Here is a 19,369-nt window from a genome sequence, read left to right as displayed (position 1 = left end):
AATTACCAATATATACCAAGTCAAACGTTTTCTTATTGTTTAAAGAAAAACAACTTTATTTTATCAGCATTTACTTCTTAATTTCAATTTTTTTCTCTTTTTATAAGTTAATCCTAAATGCTCAATAAGTAGTTACAGTAAAGTATAATAAAAAATAACTGCTGTATGGAAAAAATACTTTAAAAAGATCTGTACATCTATTTCTCAGTAAATATTCAACGAATAAGGACGTCCTACGTTTACTGGCTTAAATTGGGCAGTGAAACCTGTACAAACCCTGTCACGGTTTGTTATTCTAACAGAGTTTGCAGCTTAATTGTTTTAACTTTCTTGAGATTTGTAAGAAAACAGAAATTAAAATAATGTCATTTGTCATCGTTTTTCTTAACTGTACTACTTTCCTTCTAAACAAGCCATCGTTTCGTTCTTAAATTTGTTTTCTTATTCGTTAAAAAAGTACAACTTGGACAAAGTTTCAGTTATTAGAAAAAATGTTTTTCTTTATGTTAGATTATGATAGAGAACTTTATGCTGATTCAGAAAATATAAAAACACAGTCCTGAAAATCAACTGTAAGTGCTCTCATTAGAAGTCAAAGTTTTAAAAAATCCCACTAAAAACCCAAATATTTGCCATTTTCAGAACAACAAGTTAATTTTATGCGTCGAAATGATGGAATTGACTTTCTGCATGCTCTTCCTGTTTCTTGTAATCTTTTGTTAAGAAAATGGTGTTATAGGGTTTTTCATTTCGTCACTTACATTTGTTTGTAGATTGTTAGCTTTCGTTGATTCCTTTTTCTTCGCAACGTTTTTTTCTTCATAGTTAATTTTTGTCTACTGACATTTAAACATCGGTCTACGCAACACTTTCGACTCGTTCAGTTTAAATGCAGCTTTTTCGTTATTTTTTAATAGATAAAAGTTGAAACTAAAAATAAACTTTCTTCTTTTGCATTGTAAATGACCACGTGAAATGATTACCTGTAAGAAGAGGTCTGATAAAAAATGAATGCATTAGAAGAGGAAAATTAGGGTCATTTAAAAGATATCTTTCGTCTTTAAGCATAAGAAGATAAGAAGAAAGTAAAAGAATTTTAAAATTAAATGTAAAAACTTTTTTATTTTTAAATGTTTAAATGAAATTTGGTTTATTCTGCATCAGTTGTGTAAATTTCTTTTTATGTAAAGCTCAAGACCTATCATCTTGCAAAGAAGAGTTTTATTTCCTTGTATATAAAAATTTCCTGCTTTTCTTTTCCGGAGCCGTTAGTTTTAAACAGCTCTGCTCATGCGTAAATCTAGTTCTTAAAAACGCATGCTAAGTAAAACAGTTGGGGATTCTTCCAAATGATATTGGCCTAAAAGTCTTCTTAGTCCTCATCATTATTTTATGTTATTGTAAGTTTAACTTTCATTTTTGTAGCCTTTCAAATAAGCATACAATTTAATACATCTATATAAGTTCAATGCTTATTCAGAAATTATTTAGATATATTTTTTAGTTCACTCTGCTTTTAAAGTAATAAATGGCGCTGAATTTTTTTAAACTTACCAATATATTTTAATTTAACGTTAAAAATAAAGTAAAAACAAGTTCTTTTAGTTTGTAATCAAAGAAAAAAAAAAAAGGATCATCCAAAACTTCTGAAATATATTTGCTATTTTGTTAGAAGTTATTTATGTTTTTATTATTTTAAAATAAATTCTGGATTCATCATATTAATTTATGTCATATTTAGCAACAAGATTGCTAGTTTAAAAGGATTTTAGCTGCAACATTTTTAAGTAATCTGAAAGTAATAATGCAGAAGTTTTGCCATCACTATTTTACTGGAATAATCATGTGGTAATAAAATTGCTCTAAAGAAACTTAAAGAAGCTTTTCATAATAAAGATAACAAGAAAGAATACTTAAGCAGTTAAGAATTTGTTAGTTAAAGATTTAACAGAAGAAAAAAAAGAGAAATGCTGAAGTAGGATATTCTCACACACTAATGTTCATATTTTATTTGCGAAGCATTACTGAGTTACATCTTTTCTTTCTTTCGTTGTTTACTTTTGTTCTAATTGTTTTGTATGAGAATGGTACGAGTTCTTGAAACTTTTTTATGTAATCACGCTCTAAATAAAAAGATCATTTTTATTGCTTGTTTAGTGATAAAATTTAACTTACTCTCAGAAATACATTAGTAAGAAATTTTATAAAAATATACTTAACATTTTTTTAATTTTTTAAAGTTTAAAAACTAATTTTTCAATAGCAGTTAAGTTCTCTTAATATGCAAATATGATTTGTACTGCTCCTGATTGAAGGATTTCATTATAACTAGTTGTTGCTAGGTAACATAACCACCAAATTGGTATAGCTGTTTTTTTAGATAAATTTGCTTAAGCTTCTAATTCATGCATTTTAAGATACCATACTCTATTTAAAATAAATACCTGGCCAACCAGCTTTTTTATCCAAGTATTTTTGAAACCATTTAAAAAACAGGTCTTCATACTCAACTGTCCAACGACAATAGTTTCTGTTTATTGTTTTACTCTCTAAAATTAAAACCATGAATGAGGGAAATGTTTTTGCATAATTCTTTACAAAGTTCAATTGATATAGTTAAATATATTTTACTGTTATTATAGTAGTTGCTTATTCGTATTGTTGAATGCAAGGTAAGACTTTTGACAAATGATTTGAACAGAAAAATCATAAGAAATCAATTTTTTGAAAAAGACAAATTTCCAGTAATTCAATTAAAATGAAAGTGGCATGCATAACAAATGAAATAATCATATTATTTGATACAAAAAGCTTGAAATTTATATTGTTTTGTGTTTTTATTACTCCATTTTGTTTTAGAAAAAAAAACATAGCTACCATTCTCTCTGTGAATTTCATATTTTGAATCATCTGAATCACTTGCATCTGTTTCAAAAAGTGGCTTTTTTATATCACCCTCTGTAATAATTAACAAAAGAACATCAATTCAAGTCCAAGTTAGTTGAAATGAGTATTGCTTATATACACACAGTTTAACAAAAATTTTGCTACTGGATAGTCTTTTAACGCCAGCCTGCAAAGTATCGAAAGGAACTGAGTGCTTTTATCATGACATTCTCAAAATAAATACCATTATCTAGTAATAATGAAAGTTTAGTATTAACTAGTTATAAAATTTTTGTACCAAAATATTTACAATAGAGTAATTAAAACAGCAAGTAAACTTTTGCATAAGCAACTTTGTGTAATTCTATATACAAGATTTTGGTGAGATGGCAAATTTCTGAAGCTTTTTCACATTTTGCTGAGCAACTAGGAATCATGCTGTAAAGTATGGTGTTTAAGTTTTTGTTTACTATGAATCTCAATGAAGCTGTAGTATAGAGTTTCTTTAAAAAATCAAGTTTTAAAAGAAAGTATTTTATATATATATATATATATATGTTAAAAAGAAAACATTCTTAAAGTCATGTTTCTTAAATGAGATCGGAATTCTTTACAGGAACTGGTAATACCTATTAAAAAACAAGTTTATATAATACAGCTCAAACAATTATTGGCAAATTTCTAATTACTAATGCTCTGATAAAATATTTGTTATTTCCAATATTTCTTTCTTTCTTATGTTTGAGACTTTAACATAACAAAGTAGAAGCTCTGAGCCTTTTTTTTCAGTTATATATACAATAAAAAGTATTAAAACAGTTAAATTGTTTATGTATAGATTTTGGTTTTGTTTTAAGTTAAACTCCTGTATGTAATTTTTAAAAAATATTGGGTTAGTAAGAATGATATATTTACCATTATTTTCTGGAGGATGGTTGATCAAACTTGTCTTTTGTATTTTTTTCTGTGGTTCTTTACTTGTACTTTGTTCACCTAATGTGATATTGTTTAAATTGTAGGTATTTTTAGAAATTTTTAGGAAGAAGAAACATTTTAAATTTGTTAAAGTTTAGGTTGATTTTTACCTTCATCAATGGTTTGCAATCGCTTTCCTGTTTTGATGAGCTGCATGATGGCAGGTGAAGCTTGGTAAATATTTCTATTAATTGCTTTACTATGCCCCATGTGCTCATAAAAAAGGTTGCGTTCACTCTCTATCATTGATTGTGAAGCGATAAGAGTACTAAGCCTATGTCTGTTGGTAGTAGCATTGCAATGTTTCAATAGTAGATAGTTCATAAAAAATAAATACATGAACCACAAGACACATTGATCTGTTTTGAGTAATTCAAATTTCGTGCATTTTACCGGATTTACGCAAAATTACTGAGATTTAAAATATACTAAACTACAGTAAGAGTAAAACACTTACTTTAAGTGCACTTTAACTCCACTAGTGCTACCTTAAGACAGCTTAATCATTTTTTTGCACTTATTGCACTCAGCAAATCCTGATTTCTTGCCAGAGCCAGAGATGTTATCCTCTTCTCTGTCATGCTTGGTAAAATAATTCCAAAGAGACAGTTTCTTGAAGATGGTTTGATTTGGCAGTGGTTTTGGTGTACTAATCAGATCACTGAAGCGAGAACTTTGAGACTGGTAGTCTTTCTTGACTTTTGTCAAGCTTATATAGGAGGCTAATTTAATTTTAGAAGGTAATTAATTATGTAACAACTATCTGACTTGATAAAAACAAAGTAATTTTTTACCATAATAAATCCCGCTCATACAAATTTTTATCACAATTTACCGAAATTACCGATTTTTACCGCTTTTACGCAGTTTTACCGTATTTACGCAATTTTACCGTTTTTACGCATTTTTACACATTTTACGCATTTTTACGCATTTTTACCGATTTTTACGCATTTTTACCGATTTTACGCATTTTTACGCAATTTTACCGTCTTCTGTAACAAGAAAGCGTAAAAATGCGTAATACGCATTTTTACCGCATACGGTAAAAGTACGTAATGCGCATTTTTACCGCACTGCGGTAAAAATGCGTAATACGCGTTTAACCGCATTTTACCGAAATTTTTTTACCGCCAGTGCGGTAACGCCGATGCTTAATCAGGGGTATATGCGTATGCACATAGAAGTTATAACAATTTTTGTGTTATTTTCATGGCCGCCGAGAGGGGGGTGTGGACGGGGAAGATTCCTGGGGCCCCGCGTGTGTACAAACAATTTTTTAAAGTAATTTTTAAAATACTTATATAGTTTTGACTTTTAAAAGATTTAATTAACTTTTATTTTTCATTTACAATGACCAGAGCACGCTTCTTTTTGTCCTAAGTATGTAATTGATCATAATGAGGGCCCCTTAAGAAAACTTCCCCGGGGCCCGAAATTTTTCTCGGCGGCCATGGTTATTTTACTAATTTTGTAACTTTTGTAACTATATTAATTTTTCAATTTTAAAAAGCAATAGCATTAGCTACAAGAAAACTCGAATAGATGTTGTATGTTCACTCTAACCAGTCACTTTTTGTGTTTATCAATATTTCGCATTTTTGAGGGTTTATAAGCCATTTTGTGAGCAAAAAGCTTTTGGGGTTAGTTGGAACAATGATCACGGGGCTAGTTGGCGACATGTGCCAACTTACAGCTTTTCGCATTAGCCGTAAATTCACTTAAGTTATATAACACAACAGATCTACAAACATGCGAAATTATAAAAGTAAAATAGACAGGCCTGTAAATTCTAAAAATGTTACAAAAAATGCTGTTGTTGCTATTTTTATAAAAGTAAAGTCTATTCGATCGACTTAAGGGCATTAAAGTTAATTTCAAAGGATATTGTTGGATAAAAGTCATCAAGAGTTTTCATAAAAAAGATGCGCTTGAAATATATGCTTATTGTTGCTAAACTTGTCTCTTTTATATGGTCTGCCATCTTACCCTGAGAATATAGGCAATTTACCCCGGGCCGGGGTAAGTTAGCACATATTTTTTTCTTTTTTGGAGGCCATTTTTGGGTCAACAATTTTTTTTTTTAACGTTTAACACTTGAACATGCTTGCCAAATTCACATTCATTTGAACTGCAATTAAAAACCATAATACACTTAAGCATTAACAAATATAACAATTTAAAAACGATTGTAATATTTCCGCTAATACCAATGGTGATTTTCAAAAGTTTGTATTATTTTTCGAATTTCAGAAATTCCACGCTTCTGATGAGCTGGAGATTCATTTGAGATCGGTAAAAACGTAATAAAAAGCAAATTTACGGAACTACATAAATTAAAAAGTTGAGTAAGTTAAACGTTCGTTTAGTATTTTTTTTCTTTGTTAAATTTGGCAGTATTATTTGTATTAATTATTTAAAAGTTTTGAATTAAAAATCATTTGAATTAAAGATAGGTAAGTTTTTGAAGAAATTTTTTAATTGTTCAATGGTATATTAACTTTTAAGTAATAAGTTGTAGGATGTTGTAGAATGAAGAAGATTTGTGAATACTTTTCAAAAAAAGAAAATCAAATTGAAGCAGTTGTATTATTTTCTGAATCTCAAAGTGCTAATAACTTCCAAGATAATACTCATGTAAGTTTATCATTTGTTCAGTTAGATTATGCAACTAATCCAACCGCTGTTGTTGAGTCGCCGTTTTTTACAGAGGAGCCTAGACCTTGCTGTTCAAGACAGTCATCTTTTCCATCAAAAAAGGGAAGAAAATTTAAAAAAAGCTGGAATGAAAAACATAAATAGGTTTTACATGACTGCGAGAAGGAAAAAGTTTTTTGTTCTACCTGTATCAAAGCTACCCAAATGAAAATGCCTTTAGTTCAAGAGAAAAAGATTTGTACGAAGCTTTTATTTTAAACGGATTTTCTAATTGGAAGAAAGCGTCACAAATTTTTGGTTCTCACGAGCGATCTGAACTCCATAGGGCGTCTGTTAGTACGATCGCCTCAGCAACACTGGAATTGACATTTATCCAACAGCTTAATCGTCATCAAAATAAAGAAATGATGGATAATCGTACGGGTTTATAAAAAATATTACAAAACTTCTTTATTTGGTAAATCCTTATTTTCGTTTAAGAAAAATTTAGTTAACATCATTAAATTTATTTATTAGATAAATGTTTCGTGGAAAGGTTGAAAACTATTCAAACTTTTGCATGCTACTCAAACTACGAACAGACGATTCTCTGTAACTGAAGAAATGGTTGAATCGTCCTAAAAAGCAAAAGTGGCACTCGCCTGATATTGAAAACGAAATCCTGCAAGACTTTGCTCATGCAACACTTCGTAAGCTATGCGAAAGTATAAGGGAATCACAATTCTATAGTTTGATCCGATGAAACAACGGATATGTCCACGAAAGAACAAGTTTCGATCTGCATTCGGCGTGTTGATAAAAATTTAAAATTGAGGAGCTTTTAATGGGATTTTACCAAACCGAGAACATCAAGAACTGTTTAATGGACGTTTTGTGTTAATTTAGTCTATTGATTCAAAATTGTCGGGACCAATGTTTTGACGGATCGTCTAACATGTCTGGAAGTATCTATGGATTGCAGACTTTAATGAGTGGGAAAGAAGAGCGGGCTTTTTACGTGCATTGCCGCGCTCATAATCTAACTTGGTAGCACAAGATTCTGTTGAAAATCAAACAGAGATCAGGAGTATTATGAACTTAGTGCAATCATTCATCGTATTTACCCGTGGATCTCCAAAACGATTGGCATGTTTCAACAAATTTCGAAGTGTAGAGGACGTAGAAAGCGGAACATCACTGCGACCATTTTCCCACACTCGATGGATCCTTGGAAAACCGTCCATTATATCTATTACGAGTAAATATTCCGCCATTATCAACTGGTTCGAGAATTTTGAAAATCATTCTGATAATTCAGCCAAAAATAAGTCAGAAGCAGCGGGTTATTTGGAATCTTTTTGTAAGTTAGACACATTTTTCAAATTGAAAATTTTGCGTATGATCTTCACGTTAATCGAGGATGCTAATATAGCACTCCAAGATAAATATTGTTTTATTTCATGGTGTCTTTTTTGTAATATATTATTTTAAGCAAGTTATAATGTTAAACGTTTATTGAAAATTGTTTTAGGCATGCAGCTTAATTTTTGCAAAGCAAGAAATACCATCTACACGTTTAAGAAGGTGTTTAAAGAAGCCCGGGGCGATACTCGCTTCAAAGTCTTATGGGATGCAGCCGTTGTAGCAGCAGAATGTAGTTTACTTGACAAACCATAGATGCCACAGAAACGTAAAATTATATCAAAATTTACTGGAAGTGGAGTTCCATACTTTCCTACGACTCCAGAGGACCACTACCGCCAGCTTTTCTATGCATCTCTGGATTGTATTATAACAGGACTTACGACCCGTTTCAAACCGACTGAGACCACTGAGCATTTAGCAAATATAGAAAATATTTTTATTGGTCAGTGCTTGGAAGTTGGATTCGTTGAGGCTTTTGACAAAGATGACTTTGAAGATTATAGAAGGCTACAACTCCATCGCGACATATTTATGGATCATGCAAAATTCAAGAATTTTCAACTAATTAATTTTGAATCAGTTTTGAAAGAGCTTATAGACCATGATGGTATCCTTTCTCAATTGATTTCACTGATTCCCGAGTTTATGAAACTCGTAAAAAATTTACTATGTTTGCCTGTCACCTCATGCACGTGTGAGCGCTCTTTTTTGTTGTCTTCGTAGGCTAAAGACTTATTTGCAATCTACAATGTCTCGGGAGCGATTGAATAATCTCGCTATTTTAAATTGCCATAGCGATATTGCCTACACTCTTGATCTTGATCATTTGATCAAGGAGTTTATAATGCGTGCCTCCATACGCATGAACACATTTTACTTGAGAAAATAAATTACATTTTTATGCCTATTGAAAAAACTTTTTATTTCTTATTATAGATTTTCAACTCCTACAAAATAGTTTATGCCCCTCCGGGAAAACTAAAACTCTACGCCTATGGACCCTAAAATTACAACAAACAAGCATTCTGTTGGATTTTGGAGCTCTGAAGGCTAATGATAGTCTTTTAATTCAGGAATTTCGGAAATCTAAGAAGATTCTCATCGACTGAATTTAAAAAAAACGTGTGAGTTTAAATTGATATTATATGATTTTTCGTGTTTGTTTCGTGCCAAGTTAATTTTTTCTTGGCTGTTCAGTCATTTTTTTCTGCAATTTATATTTACATGGTTACACATTTTTTATCACCACAAGAAATTTTCAGTTAATTTGCACAATACAGCAGATTTTTTTGAACCCATTACTCTATGAAATTGCTATCACTATTATTGTTACTTTTATTATTTTTATTATGAATTATTAAATTTGATAATGCTAATTTTGTAAAGTTACGTGAATGCGATTGCAGATCAGTAACGCATGCCGATACGTAAAGTTTAACGTGCAAATCTAATTTAAATTCTTATTTGATGATCAAAAAATCTTATTTGATGACCAAAAATCCTAATTTGATGTGAAGTATACTTGCATGTCAAGATTAGATAATTTTAGTACGAAATTTAAAAACTAAATGCGAAAAAAAAAAAAAAAAAAAAACGCAGCAGAAAAGAAAAAATTGACTCAGCACGAAATAAATACGGATTTAAGAGAGAAAAATAAAGAATATAAGAATACATCTATAAAACAGTATTGTGGCAGACTTTTAACAGACTTTTACAGAAAGGAGATTATGGAAACCAACAAGTGCTTTGTAATTTATTGCTGTAACAGTTTAATTTCCTACAAATCACTTTAATCACCTACAAATCACTTTAAGTGAGCTAATTGGATTTGTTAACTTTAATTATTTTTACACAAATTTATTCAAAGCATAAATCACTATGGAGTACTGTGAGTGAAAAGATTAGCTGTCACTCAAAATAACGAAGTCGAAGCACATAGAACGTTATGCTTAACATCTTTCACCAAAAAGAAAAAACTACATTTTTGTAAACTTTACGCATTACAACATTAACGGTTCTTCGGAATAAAACGTGTCAAACTATGTCAATTAAAAAAAAATAAGGAAAATATAATCAATGCATTTGTAAAGACAACAACGAGTGAAAAAAACTGCAATTTATTCTAAATTTTCAATGTATGAAACAACCCAGTGAAATGTTTGAATTAATCGAGTCAAACTCTCTATTCTTTACGAACTTTCTCTGAAAATCAACTCGCCATTTGTTCATCTAAGGTGCGTCTTTAGTACGTCCTATATAATCTATAAAACTTCTCAGCAAATTGTCAAGTTCTTTCGCTAACTCTTGGCGCTTTCTTTTCTCTATTCGAAAAACAAAGATTTAAACTTCAATCCTGACTGAGAAGTAAACATCAGCTGTTTATTGCTTGACGAAAGCAACATTACATAACAACGAACAATTTAAACAAAGATGATTACTTCTATTCACAAGCCTTAATTGCAGGATAGAGATAAAGAGAGGACTTAAGATCAACTATCAGGAATAGGGCGGGCCAATTTGTATGGAGCCGAAAAATTCGATTAGAGCTGCCCCCTACCATGATTCTATGGACAATTCTAAGCAACTTTGGTGACAGAACCATAGGTCTATCTCGATTTTCGAGTCTCCCACTTTTCAAAAAATGATTTTTTCCCATAACATCGTTTTCATTCAAAATTCGATTTTTTATTCATCGTTATATTATCTTTTTTATGTGTTTATAGAGGGTTTTTGGGGTCGAGAAATTCATTTCTGATCTTCATTTTTACCTATGAATACCCCCAGAGGGCGTTTCATGCATATCTTAACTATTTTTTGTCTATTTTCCGAGAAGAATTACAAGTTTTTCGGTAAAATTGATCTTTATTTTATTTTTTTCAACAGAAATTCAACCTAAAAAATAAGAACATGTGTAAAAAACAAAAAAAAAGTGAATTTAGTGGAAGAAAAGCGAAATAAGTTATTTTTGAAAGTCTTTCTTGCTTTCAAGTCTGGGGTATTTTGCACGGCTTTCCGATGAAACTGCCATAACACTGTGTCGACTTTTTTCTAAAACACTTTTAGAAACGCCAGCCAGCAATTGAGCATGTCTTTCCGTTGCCTGTATGTGTACCGGATTTCTTGGATCAGGCAATGGTGGATGATCGTATTCTAAATATTGTTCCAAATGATCATACGTAATGCTATGCGTAAACGGTGGTTCGAATAAGACATCATCTTTATTTAAATCAATCATATTCGTATAATCTGTACAATTGAAGTTTATCAAAGGTTTTTGATAAACTCTAAGATGTCCCGGGTCGTACAGATTTCTTCGGTATTGTAAAATGTTCTTGATTGCGATGTTTCGTGTCTCTTTTTTTTCATCAAATAACATAGCTAACAAAATATTTTCGGAATGTGCGTAATATGAAGTGTCTTTAATGACATTATTCACAACTCCGCATAGATTTGCATCCAAATATTGTCCAACGAATGAATTTGTAAAATAATACACTATCGAAGACCACCGAATTATAGTACTTGATGTTGAAGTGCATCGGCACATAAACTTTCATTATGTATGTTGCCAGAATTTTCAAATTCCTTGATGGATTTTCAGTTGACACATACAACCGCAACAATCTATTCGCCTTGGTGAGCCAACGTGAATGTGCTATTGGTCCTGGTTTAATGTGATACAAATCCGCAGGAACAACACCATTTGAAATTGCATTGGCCATTTTGTATAAGTACTTTGAATCGGTGGATAATTCAAACGGATCTAAATCAGGTGGCATGTTCTCTAGCACGATTCTCTCGAATTCATGTACAAGCTGAAATAAAAGAAATTAGATGAATTAAATGCAATTTTACCATTTAATAATGGAAAAAAATGATGAGAAAAATGACAAATGATACATACCGGAAGACTTTCACACGTTTCAATTTGTTTGCCCAACGTTCCGGTTGTTGTTCGTGGTCCAGTGGTCAATGATCTTGCCAAAGTGTCAAACAAATGACGAAATGGCAGCTCGTTGAAGTCCAGAAGGCACACAAACCAATGCAGCGGTCTATTCAAATGCAATTCAAATCGACGCAAAATCCCATTTCTTCCGCCAGTATTTGTTGGCTCACCATCACAGCATATGCCGATTAATGCATCGAGAGCAATTTCTTTTTCGACGAAAAATGCATTCAATGTCATCAATTTGTGTTCAGCATCTTCATTTTTGACTTTTGCGTAACCTATCAATTGAGAATTTGGTTCCTTCAAAACAACTAGATGTGGTTCTTTCACGATCCTTGCATGGAACTTCTCATCGATTTTTTCCATTGCTAAAGCATCATTTTTTCGGCCGTCGAATGAAAATGCTATCAAATTGGATGCATCATCCTGCTTAAGAAGTAATTCTTGTCTGCATTTAGCTTTTTCTCGACGCACTATATTTTTATCCATGATGATAGGATTGCCATGTTCGTCTTTTACGTAAATGTCTTGCATAAGAGATGTTGCGAGTGCTGCTGCTATTCTATCATACACACCAAATCGATCACACATCGCAGCGAAGTTCAAAGCATCGTATCTGAGAGTATACGGTCCTCGTATCACTGGCGGAACATCTTGTGGATTTGTACTTGGCTCATCTGTATCAGTACTTGGTTCATATGCTAAATGGCTCTCTTCAACACTTGTTGATACCATTGTTGACGTTGGTGCTGGCTCTTCGAATTCCGGTATCGTCAGTCTTCTGACAGTAGACTGATCTCGCATGAACTCTTTTAAACAATCTGGAATCAATCCACATGAGCATAATGCTGCCTTCAAGTCACATTGACATTTGCCGATGGTAAGTCTCTATGATAAGTCTACTCGATGATAAGTCTTCATAGACTTCTACGAGTTTTCCTTTACAACAACATATATATATACATATTTGAAGTAACAAGAAAATTTCTTGTCCTTTTATCTTTTTCTTATTTTTATTCTATTATTTTTAAAAAAATAATGATAGTCTTTATGATAAGAAACTCTACTAATTTCCGTTATACTTAAATATACTTGTTAAACTACGTTTTATTATGATATATTATACTTGCTAAACCACTTTTTATTATGACGTTATACGTGGTAATATTATGTTATATTCTTCTTTTTATTTACGTTGCATTATATGATGTCATGTAGTTTTAATGTAACGATGTGTAAATTTATTGAAGTTGTATAAAAAAAAAAAAAAAAAAAAAAAAAAAAATAATAATTCTTTTGTAGATTGCACGAACGTTCTGAATGTGGCGATTTTTGGATGTTTCGTTTCGATTTGATACTTCTCAATCAATGTACCCAATTTTCTAACAACACTTTTTTTTGTTAGAATTCCAACATTAAGTTGACTCCAAATTTCAATCATTTTGTCTGTTACGTGCGGTACGAATGTTTTATACGAAAACATTTTGTTTTACGGTTTAGCACGTTCGGTCAAGAAAAAAAAACATCTTAAAATATCCTGTTTCGTTGGCAGATTTAGTCCACTCAAATCACAAGATGCTACAATATGATCATCCTTTCGAATACTCCTCCCCACCAAGGCGCTGCAAGAATGTTTAAATACCAATGTATACGTCGTGAATTCGAGAAGTTTTGTGTTTCTTCATCAAAAAAGTTGAAACCATTGTTACAAATAAATTGAACGGGTGCTCCAAAGCGACCAATAAAATGACGAAGGCCACGAATGCAAACTTCTGCTGTACAATCGGGAACCAGATCTAAATAGAGAAAAAGTGTACTACAACATGTAGCAAAATATTCGTTTCACGAAGAAATATTCGTGTAGGCAATACTATAAACGATGAAAAAATTCGAAGCATGAATATTATTCCGTAATGCGAATATTTGTCTAATACAAATTATAAACGAAACAAATATTACTTTAAAACATTTAAGCATTTCTTAATATGAAACTATTATGTAATGACATTAGAAAATCGAATGCAAGATGTATTAAAGTCTATTTTTAGGAGAAATACTTAAGAGGTAATACAGACTTTTAATGTTCTGGCTGGAACTCTTCATAAATTTAATAAACAGGTACGGAGTGGTGGGGTGTAATAAGAATATCCTAGGTGGAAAACTTTCCATAGTTTCTCTACAGGGGGAGAGTGGACAGCCATTTAATATCTGAGTGTAAGTGGATTAAGACGCCTAGATATTTTAGCTAGAGGGCATTCAAACTTGTAAAAACGGGGCTGGGTTTATAAAAAATTGTTTAATATTATTCACGTGTTTCAGCCATTTAAAGCTCTAGCCGTGAGTTTTAGCAAAAGTGACTAATATCCTATTAGTCAGATTTATCCTTCAAATATGGTAATCAAAGAATTTTCGTAGTCAACTAATAGCTTGCGTGGCTTAAAGCCAACTTTTCCTAAATTTAAAAAATGTTTCAGCCAGTCGCTAAACTGACAGTTATAATGTGATTGCACTCAAGATAGCAAAGGTTTAAGAGATTAAGCAATATACAACTGATTTCGGTTACAACCACAGTTAAGTTGCCCGTAAAGTTTAACTAAGCGCGCATTTCAAGCTTTATTTCAAAATGGCACCTATAAACAATTATATATACAAGAACATTGCTTCGTTGACCAGCTGTTTTATTTCAGCTTTAGGTAATATAGCTATGGCTTCAACATTGGTGTTACTTCATTTATTAAGGTTAAATGGTAATCGACTGCAACTCCTTTCTTTTATAAACATGGGTCTTCAAAAAATTTCTAAGCATCACCAAAAAAAATTAAAAGTTTTGTAATAATACTTTTTTTATTCATAACAGTTTATATTAAAAACACATGTGGTTTCAGTTCATAAGAGTTTATATTAAAAATACATGTGGTTTCAATATAAACTGTTATGAATAAAAAAAAAGTATTTTGGTCGTACACAATCATATAATTGTAACTGTTTTTATTGAATTTAAATTTTTTTGACAATATCACAAATGTGACAATATTACATCACAATGAATAAAATTTTTCGATTGTTTGAAATTAACCAATACCGCGTTAAAGAAAAACTAATATGTCAATCATGTAAATTTTAAGCATGCGCGTTTCGATTAAAAACTGCTAACATGATAAAACGATAACCGAAATAAAATTTCATTTCGGTCAAAATGACAGAAATGAAATTCTCATCAAAATGAATTTCATTTTGGTGAGAATTTCATTTCAATGGTCTATTAAAGACCGAAATGAAAATATTTCATTTCTCCCCGAAATGAAATTCCGTGTAAACGTGCTCTAAATAAACATGAAGACCATAAACGTTTTCGTCAGATTAAGTTATATTTAGGTTTTATTAACAGTTTTACCATTAATTATATTCTAAAGTCTAACTCCTCCCAGCCTTTTTAATTATATAATATGATTGAAAATATAATGTAACTTATATTTTTTAAAAATGTAATAAGTGCAAATGGAATATAAACGTATTAAAAAGTAAAATTCATAAGTAGACGAGGTCAACGTGCTATTTCGGGAAATCTATTAGCGTGTGTTAAATATATTAAAAATTCGATAAACTTTTTTCTATAAGCAATGATAAAAGCCAAAATAAGGTTTTTCATTACCACATATTGGCCATGTATCCATCCACTCCAATAAATTTACATTAATTTTAAGTAATTAAGTAATTATAAAGTTTTAACCATGACACAAAAGGCTACGATGAAAAAAACTATGAAAAGTTTAGCTAATAAATTTGTAAAAGTAATTATTAGAAACATTTGAGGAGTGGCACTTTAATAAAAAATAGGGATCGCCGGTTACAGTATACGGTATACTAACTTTATGGTATACTTTACCGTATACTTGGTATACTAAAAGTTAGTATACAGATTAGTATACCTGTTTACTTTTATTTGTAAAATATTTTTGGACTCACTTTATAATCTGGTATTTATATTATCTTAATGAATTAAAATACTGGACTATTATTTGACTTATCATGATTAAAGTGTTTTTTTTTTAATTCAGTTTTTGTTTCTTAGATTTACTTAGTAAAAACTTTAATTTGTTAAGTTGTTATATTTTTATACCACGCTGTTTGTGTTGTTCTTCACCGTTTTAAGGTTTAAGATTGTTTATTCCATGGATTTCTGTTCTGAAATAAATTAATAATAACAGTATTTAAAAAAATCAATAAGTAAAATGTTTAGTTTACGTTATGCTTAATGGTATACTATACGGTAAACTGTACAGTAAATTTTTAGTATACCGTACACTAGCGATCCCTAATAAAAAATTAGCGATCTTATTGGCAATTTAATGGTTACAAATTTTTTCCGATCACACGCAACTGCTCGAACTTGCTTGAAATCATTCAAATTCGATACTAATTCGATACAATTCAAAATCATTCCAATTCGAAACAAATATTTGAAACGCTCTTTAGTTTTTATTTTGTAAAATAAAGAGAGTTAGATTCGATAAAATATGTTTGAACTTAGCAAGATTTAAGAGAGTTGTGAAGAGACTTTTAGCGTTTAACGTTCATGAAAAATTAAGTCTGGAAAAAAGCTGTTAAAGTGTTTTACTTTTTTTTATTTTGTAATTTATTTATATTAGAAAGAAAAAAGGAATAGAATTCTTCCGGAATAATTGATCCTAAAAAGGTGAAAGCTAAGAAATTAGCCTAAAATAGTTGACCAAATATTCGGATTAATCAGGACAGGCGAGCAACTAGCATCAACAGCTATTTCGTTCATAAGGTTCTCAATATCATTGAGAGCCTCATGAGCGAGGTTGCTGAAAAATTGCATGAAGATATATTGTTGCATATTTGGAATTTAAATCTGTTGTCAAGGTAAAAGTTGCTATGATAGTTGGCGAACATTAAGCTTGAAACATCTTCTGAAAGAGCATGCAACTCAAATACTTAATCAAGTGTTGCAGTGGAAGCAAAGAATAAAAAAGTGAAAACAATAAATGTTTTATCTAATTCATTTTTTTTATTTTAGTTGTCTAAAATATTGTTAATTATATAAAATAATTTTATGCTAATATGTTGTTATAGAAAACTGTTGCTTACTCATTTTGTTGATGTTACTGATATCAGTTACTCAGTCTTATTTCATATGATCATCATAAATCATCATGATGATTATTATCATGATCACATAAATAATAGATAAACAAAAATTTTGATGTAGCATATATTGTTTCAAATTTATTTTTGAAAAATGTTTTGAATTCTATGCTAATCAAGCAAATTAGTTTTTTACATTTTTTGCCTTAAATATCTTTAATTTCCCAGTTTTATTATAAATTGCATCATAAATCAATACAACATAGATTAAATATTTTTTAACTTACACATTTTCAAAATTTGAACAGCGCAATTATTGGAAATTAGAATTTAAAGCTTTTAATTGCCAAACATTTTAAAGCTTTTAATTTCCAAAAAGATATTTTTAAAAGCAAAACTTTGAATTATTCAAGTACGACAAGCATATTTCTTTAAAATGTGTTTTTTAACTTTGCATGTAAGTTTAAAATTCATGACCAAATTTGTATTTTTTTTATACTTTTTCTTAATTTATGGTTAAAACTTATGATCAAATTTACACAAAAAAACAATAGTAGTTTAAAATAATTGCAAAAGCCTTAATAAGTTAAAATGTTGATTAATAGTTATTTTTTCCATTTTTATCGTTATAAAGTAAATTCAGGCATTGTAGTCTTTCTAAACGGGTAGACGGTTTCTAAGAGATAAATAAATCAAAATCATTTTTCATATGAATAACAAGATGTTTTAATTGATTAATTTACGTAGTAATGGGGCTAACTTAATACTAAATTTATTTTTAAAATATATTTTATCACTTTCGCATAACAAAAAAGTTCTTAAAGTATACTTTGTGGAGGAGATTCGTTTACGCGTTTTTTTTTGTTTTTTTTATAATTAAATTCAATTCAATATATTTCGTGTTAAGGATGTTACAAAAAACACAGGTCATTGCAAATAGTAATTCACTAATAAAACGCAATGACCTAAATAATATAAAGAAAAGACAAGAGAAAATCATAAGAAATAAACTATTCACATAGTAAAAGTAGAACTTTACAAAAATTTATAAGTAACACTTATAAAACAGACTTTTAAAAGAGTTAAAATATAGGTGAAATAATTATTATAATGTATTCACTTATACATAGATATATACACATATACACAAATAAGAAATTGTAAAATGTACATAAACATAAAGAAAAAAGTTATAGAGGTAAAGAATAAAGTTAAGCGTAACTTTTTAGGTAGAAATGATGGAGTGACTTTAAGAACAGATTCTTGGATCTAAGGATAAAATCTGTTTTTAGGGTGTACGGAGGGGTGTTCCAAGAAAGGATACACTGATATGCAATGGAATTTATTCCATGTTTAGTTGTCTGTTTTTGTGGAATGGTTAAGTTGTTAAGAGTGACTGTTCTTAGGTTATGCCCACACGTTGTCCTACTATTAAAGTAGTTACGAAATATGGAAGGAAGGAGACCGCGTTGTTGATCCCAGACAAATGAACAGTTTAGAAACTGGATTAAATCATAGAAACGAAGAACTTTGGATGTTAGATACAGGATGTCAGTAGGAAAGTTTCTTGGGCAGAAATTAATTATTCGTATTACTCTATTTTGAAGCGAAACGATTTTAGAAAGAAAGGCGGTTTTGGAATATCCCCAAACTTGGCATGCATATTTTAAATGTGAACCAAAAATTGAGTCATATATTGATAGTAATGTTTCAAAATTAACGTAGCGTCGAATTTTTGCTAACATGCCGTTGGAACGGCTTAATTTGAGAGTAAGGTTATTTATGTGTGTTAGATAAGAAAAAATTCGCACTTTGAAATGAATATTTTCTTAGATTTCTGTAGTATATATCGCCAGCTCTGCATCTCATAAAGTTGTTATATCTACGATTTTTAATATTAGAAAAGTGTGTATCCACTCAAAATAATACTCTTTATCATTTGATGATTTAGGTTAATGACCTTTTACACACATTCTAAATTTACGTAAATAAGCGCACAGTCTGGATCTAGATTTCATTAACCCTTTATTGATCAAATATTGGAAAAACTATTCAAAAAAATTTTTTTTTTAAATGAATATTATAAAAATATGAAAAAAAAAAAAAAAATTTTGTTTCAAACGCAGTAACACCTAAATTTTAATTGCTGCCGTTTGGCAAAATTGAACGATAAAGATAATTGACAAAAAATTTTAAAAAGATTGCTTTCATGCTATTATATTTTAATATGGTAGCAAACTATATATAGAAATTATTAAATAAAACTCGTTCACATTACATGATATTTTTAATCATAAAATAATTACCACATCAAGAAATATACTTAGCCGAACAAGGAGTGTCAAGGGGGGGGGGTTGACAGAGGTCAATTTGATTATGTGAAAATCA

The 19,369-nt window shown here is 30.2% G+C and overlaps 2 protein-coding genes and 1 pseudogene across 3 annotated transcripts; 1 reads left to right on the top strand and 2 right to left on the bottom strand.

The window, feature by feature from the left end:
• The first annotated feature begins 1,299 nt into the window (after positions 1–1,299).
• On the top strand, positions 1,300–8,839 carry LOC149889109 (zinc finger MYM-type protein 1-like; annotated as a pseudogene). The gene is made up of 4 exons (XR_016452584.1): positions 1,300–1,400; positions 3,960–4,035; positions 6,115–7,858; positions 8,030–8,839. The product of XR_016452584.1 is annotated as a zinc finger MYM-type protein 1-like (transcript).
• LOC149889110 (uncharacterized) lies at positions 1,814–4,703 on the bottom strand. The gene is made up of 5 exons (XM_090087819.1): positions 3,972–4,703; positions 3,802–3,879; positions 2,878–2,958; positions 2,445–2,549; positions 1,814–2,123 (listed from the first exon to the last, which is right to left on the bottom strand). The coding sequence occupies exons 1-5, from the start codon at positions 4,198–4,200 to the stop codon at positions 2,008–2,010; spliced, it is 609 nt and encodes a 202-aa protein (XP_089943945.1). The 5' UTR covers positions 4,201–4,703; the 3' UTR covers positions 1,814–2,007.
• A 1,926-nt stretch (positions 8,840–10,765) lies between the features above and the next one.
• On the bottom strand, positions 10,766–13,451 carry LOC149889108 (uncharacterized). The gene is made up of 2 exons (XM_090087818.1): positions 11,828–13,451; positions 10,766–11,738 (listed from the first exon to the last, which is right to left on the bottom strand). Exons 1-2 carry the CDS (start codon positions 12,674–12,676, stop codon positions 11,352–11,354), a joined length of 1,236 nt encoding a protein of 411 aa, XP_089943944.1. The 5' UTR covers positions 12,677–13,451; the 3' UTR covers positions 10,766–11,351.
• Between the last annotated feature and the right edge of the window lie 5,918 nt (positions 13,452–19,369).

Source organism: Hydra viridissima, unplaced genomic scaffold (assembly GCF_058129835.1).
Source record: "Hydra viridissima isolate aposymbiotic clone 2 unplaced genomic scaffold, HvirCarnegie_v1 scaffold_5, whole genome shotgun sequence".
In the NCBI taxonomy this organism is placed as follows: Eukaryota; Metazoa; Cnidaria; class Hydrozoa; order Anthoathecata; family Hydridae; genus Hydra; species Hydra viridissima.
Note: the sequence above shows the minus strand (reverse complement) of the source record. Positions and strands in the feature narration are given on the sequence as shown.

Coding starts and splice junctions, on each gene's coding strand:
- LOC149889110 (XM_090087819.1), bottom strand. CDS start 4,200: ATGTATTTATTTTTTATGAACTATCTACTATTGAAACATTGCAATGCT. Junction 2,959..3,801: donor CCATCCTCCAGAAAATAATG/GTAAATATATCA, acceptor TAATTATTACAG/AGGGTGATATAAAAAAGCCA. Junction 2,124..2,444: donor TAAAAAAGCTGGTTGGCCAG/GTATTTATTTTA, acceptor CTTTTTATTTAG/AGCGTGATTACATAAAAAAG.
- LOC149889108 (XM_090087818.1), bottom strand. CDS start 12,676: ATGCGAGATCAGTCTACTGTCAGAAGACTGACGATACCGGAATTCGAA. Junction 11,739..11,827: donor AAACGTGTGAAAGTCTTCCG/GTATGTATCATT, acceptor CTTTTATTTCAG/CTTGTACATGAATTCGAGAG.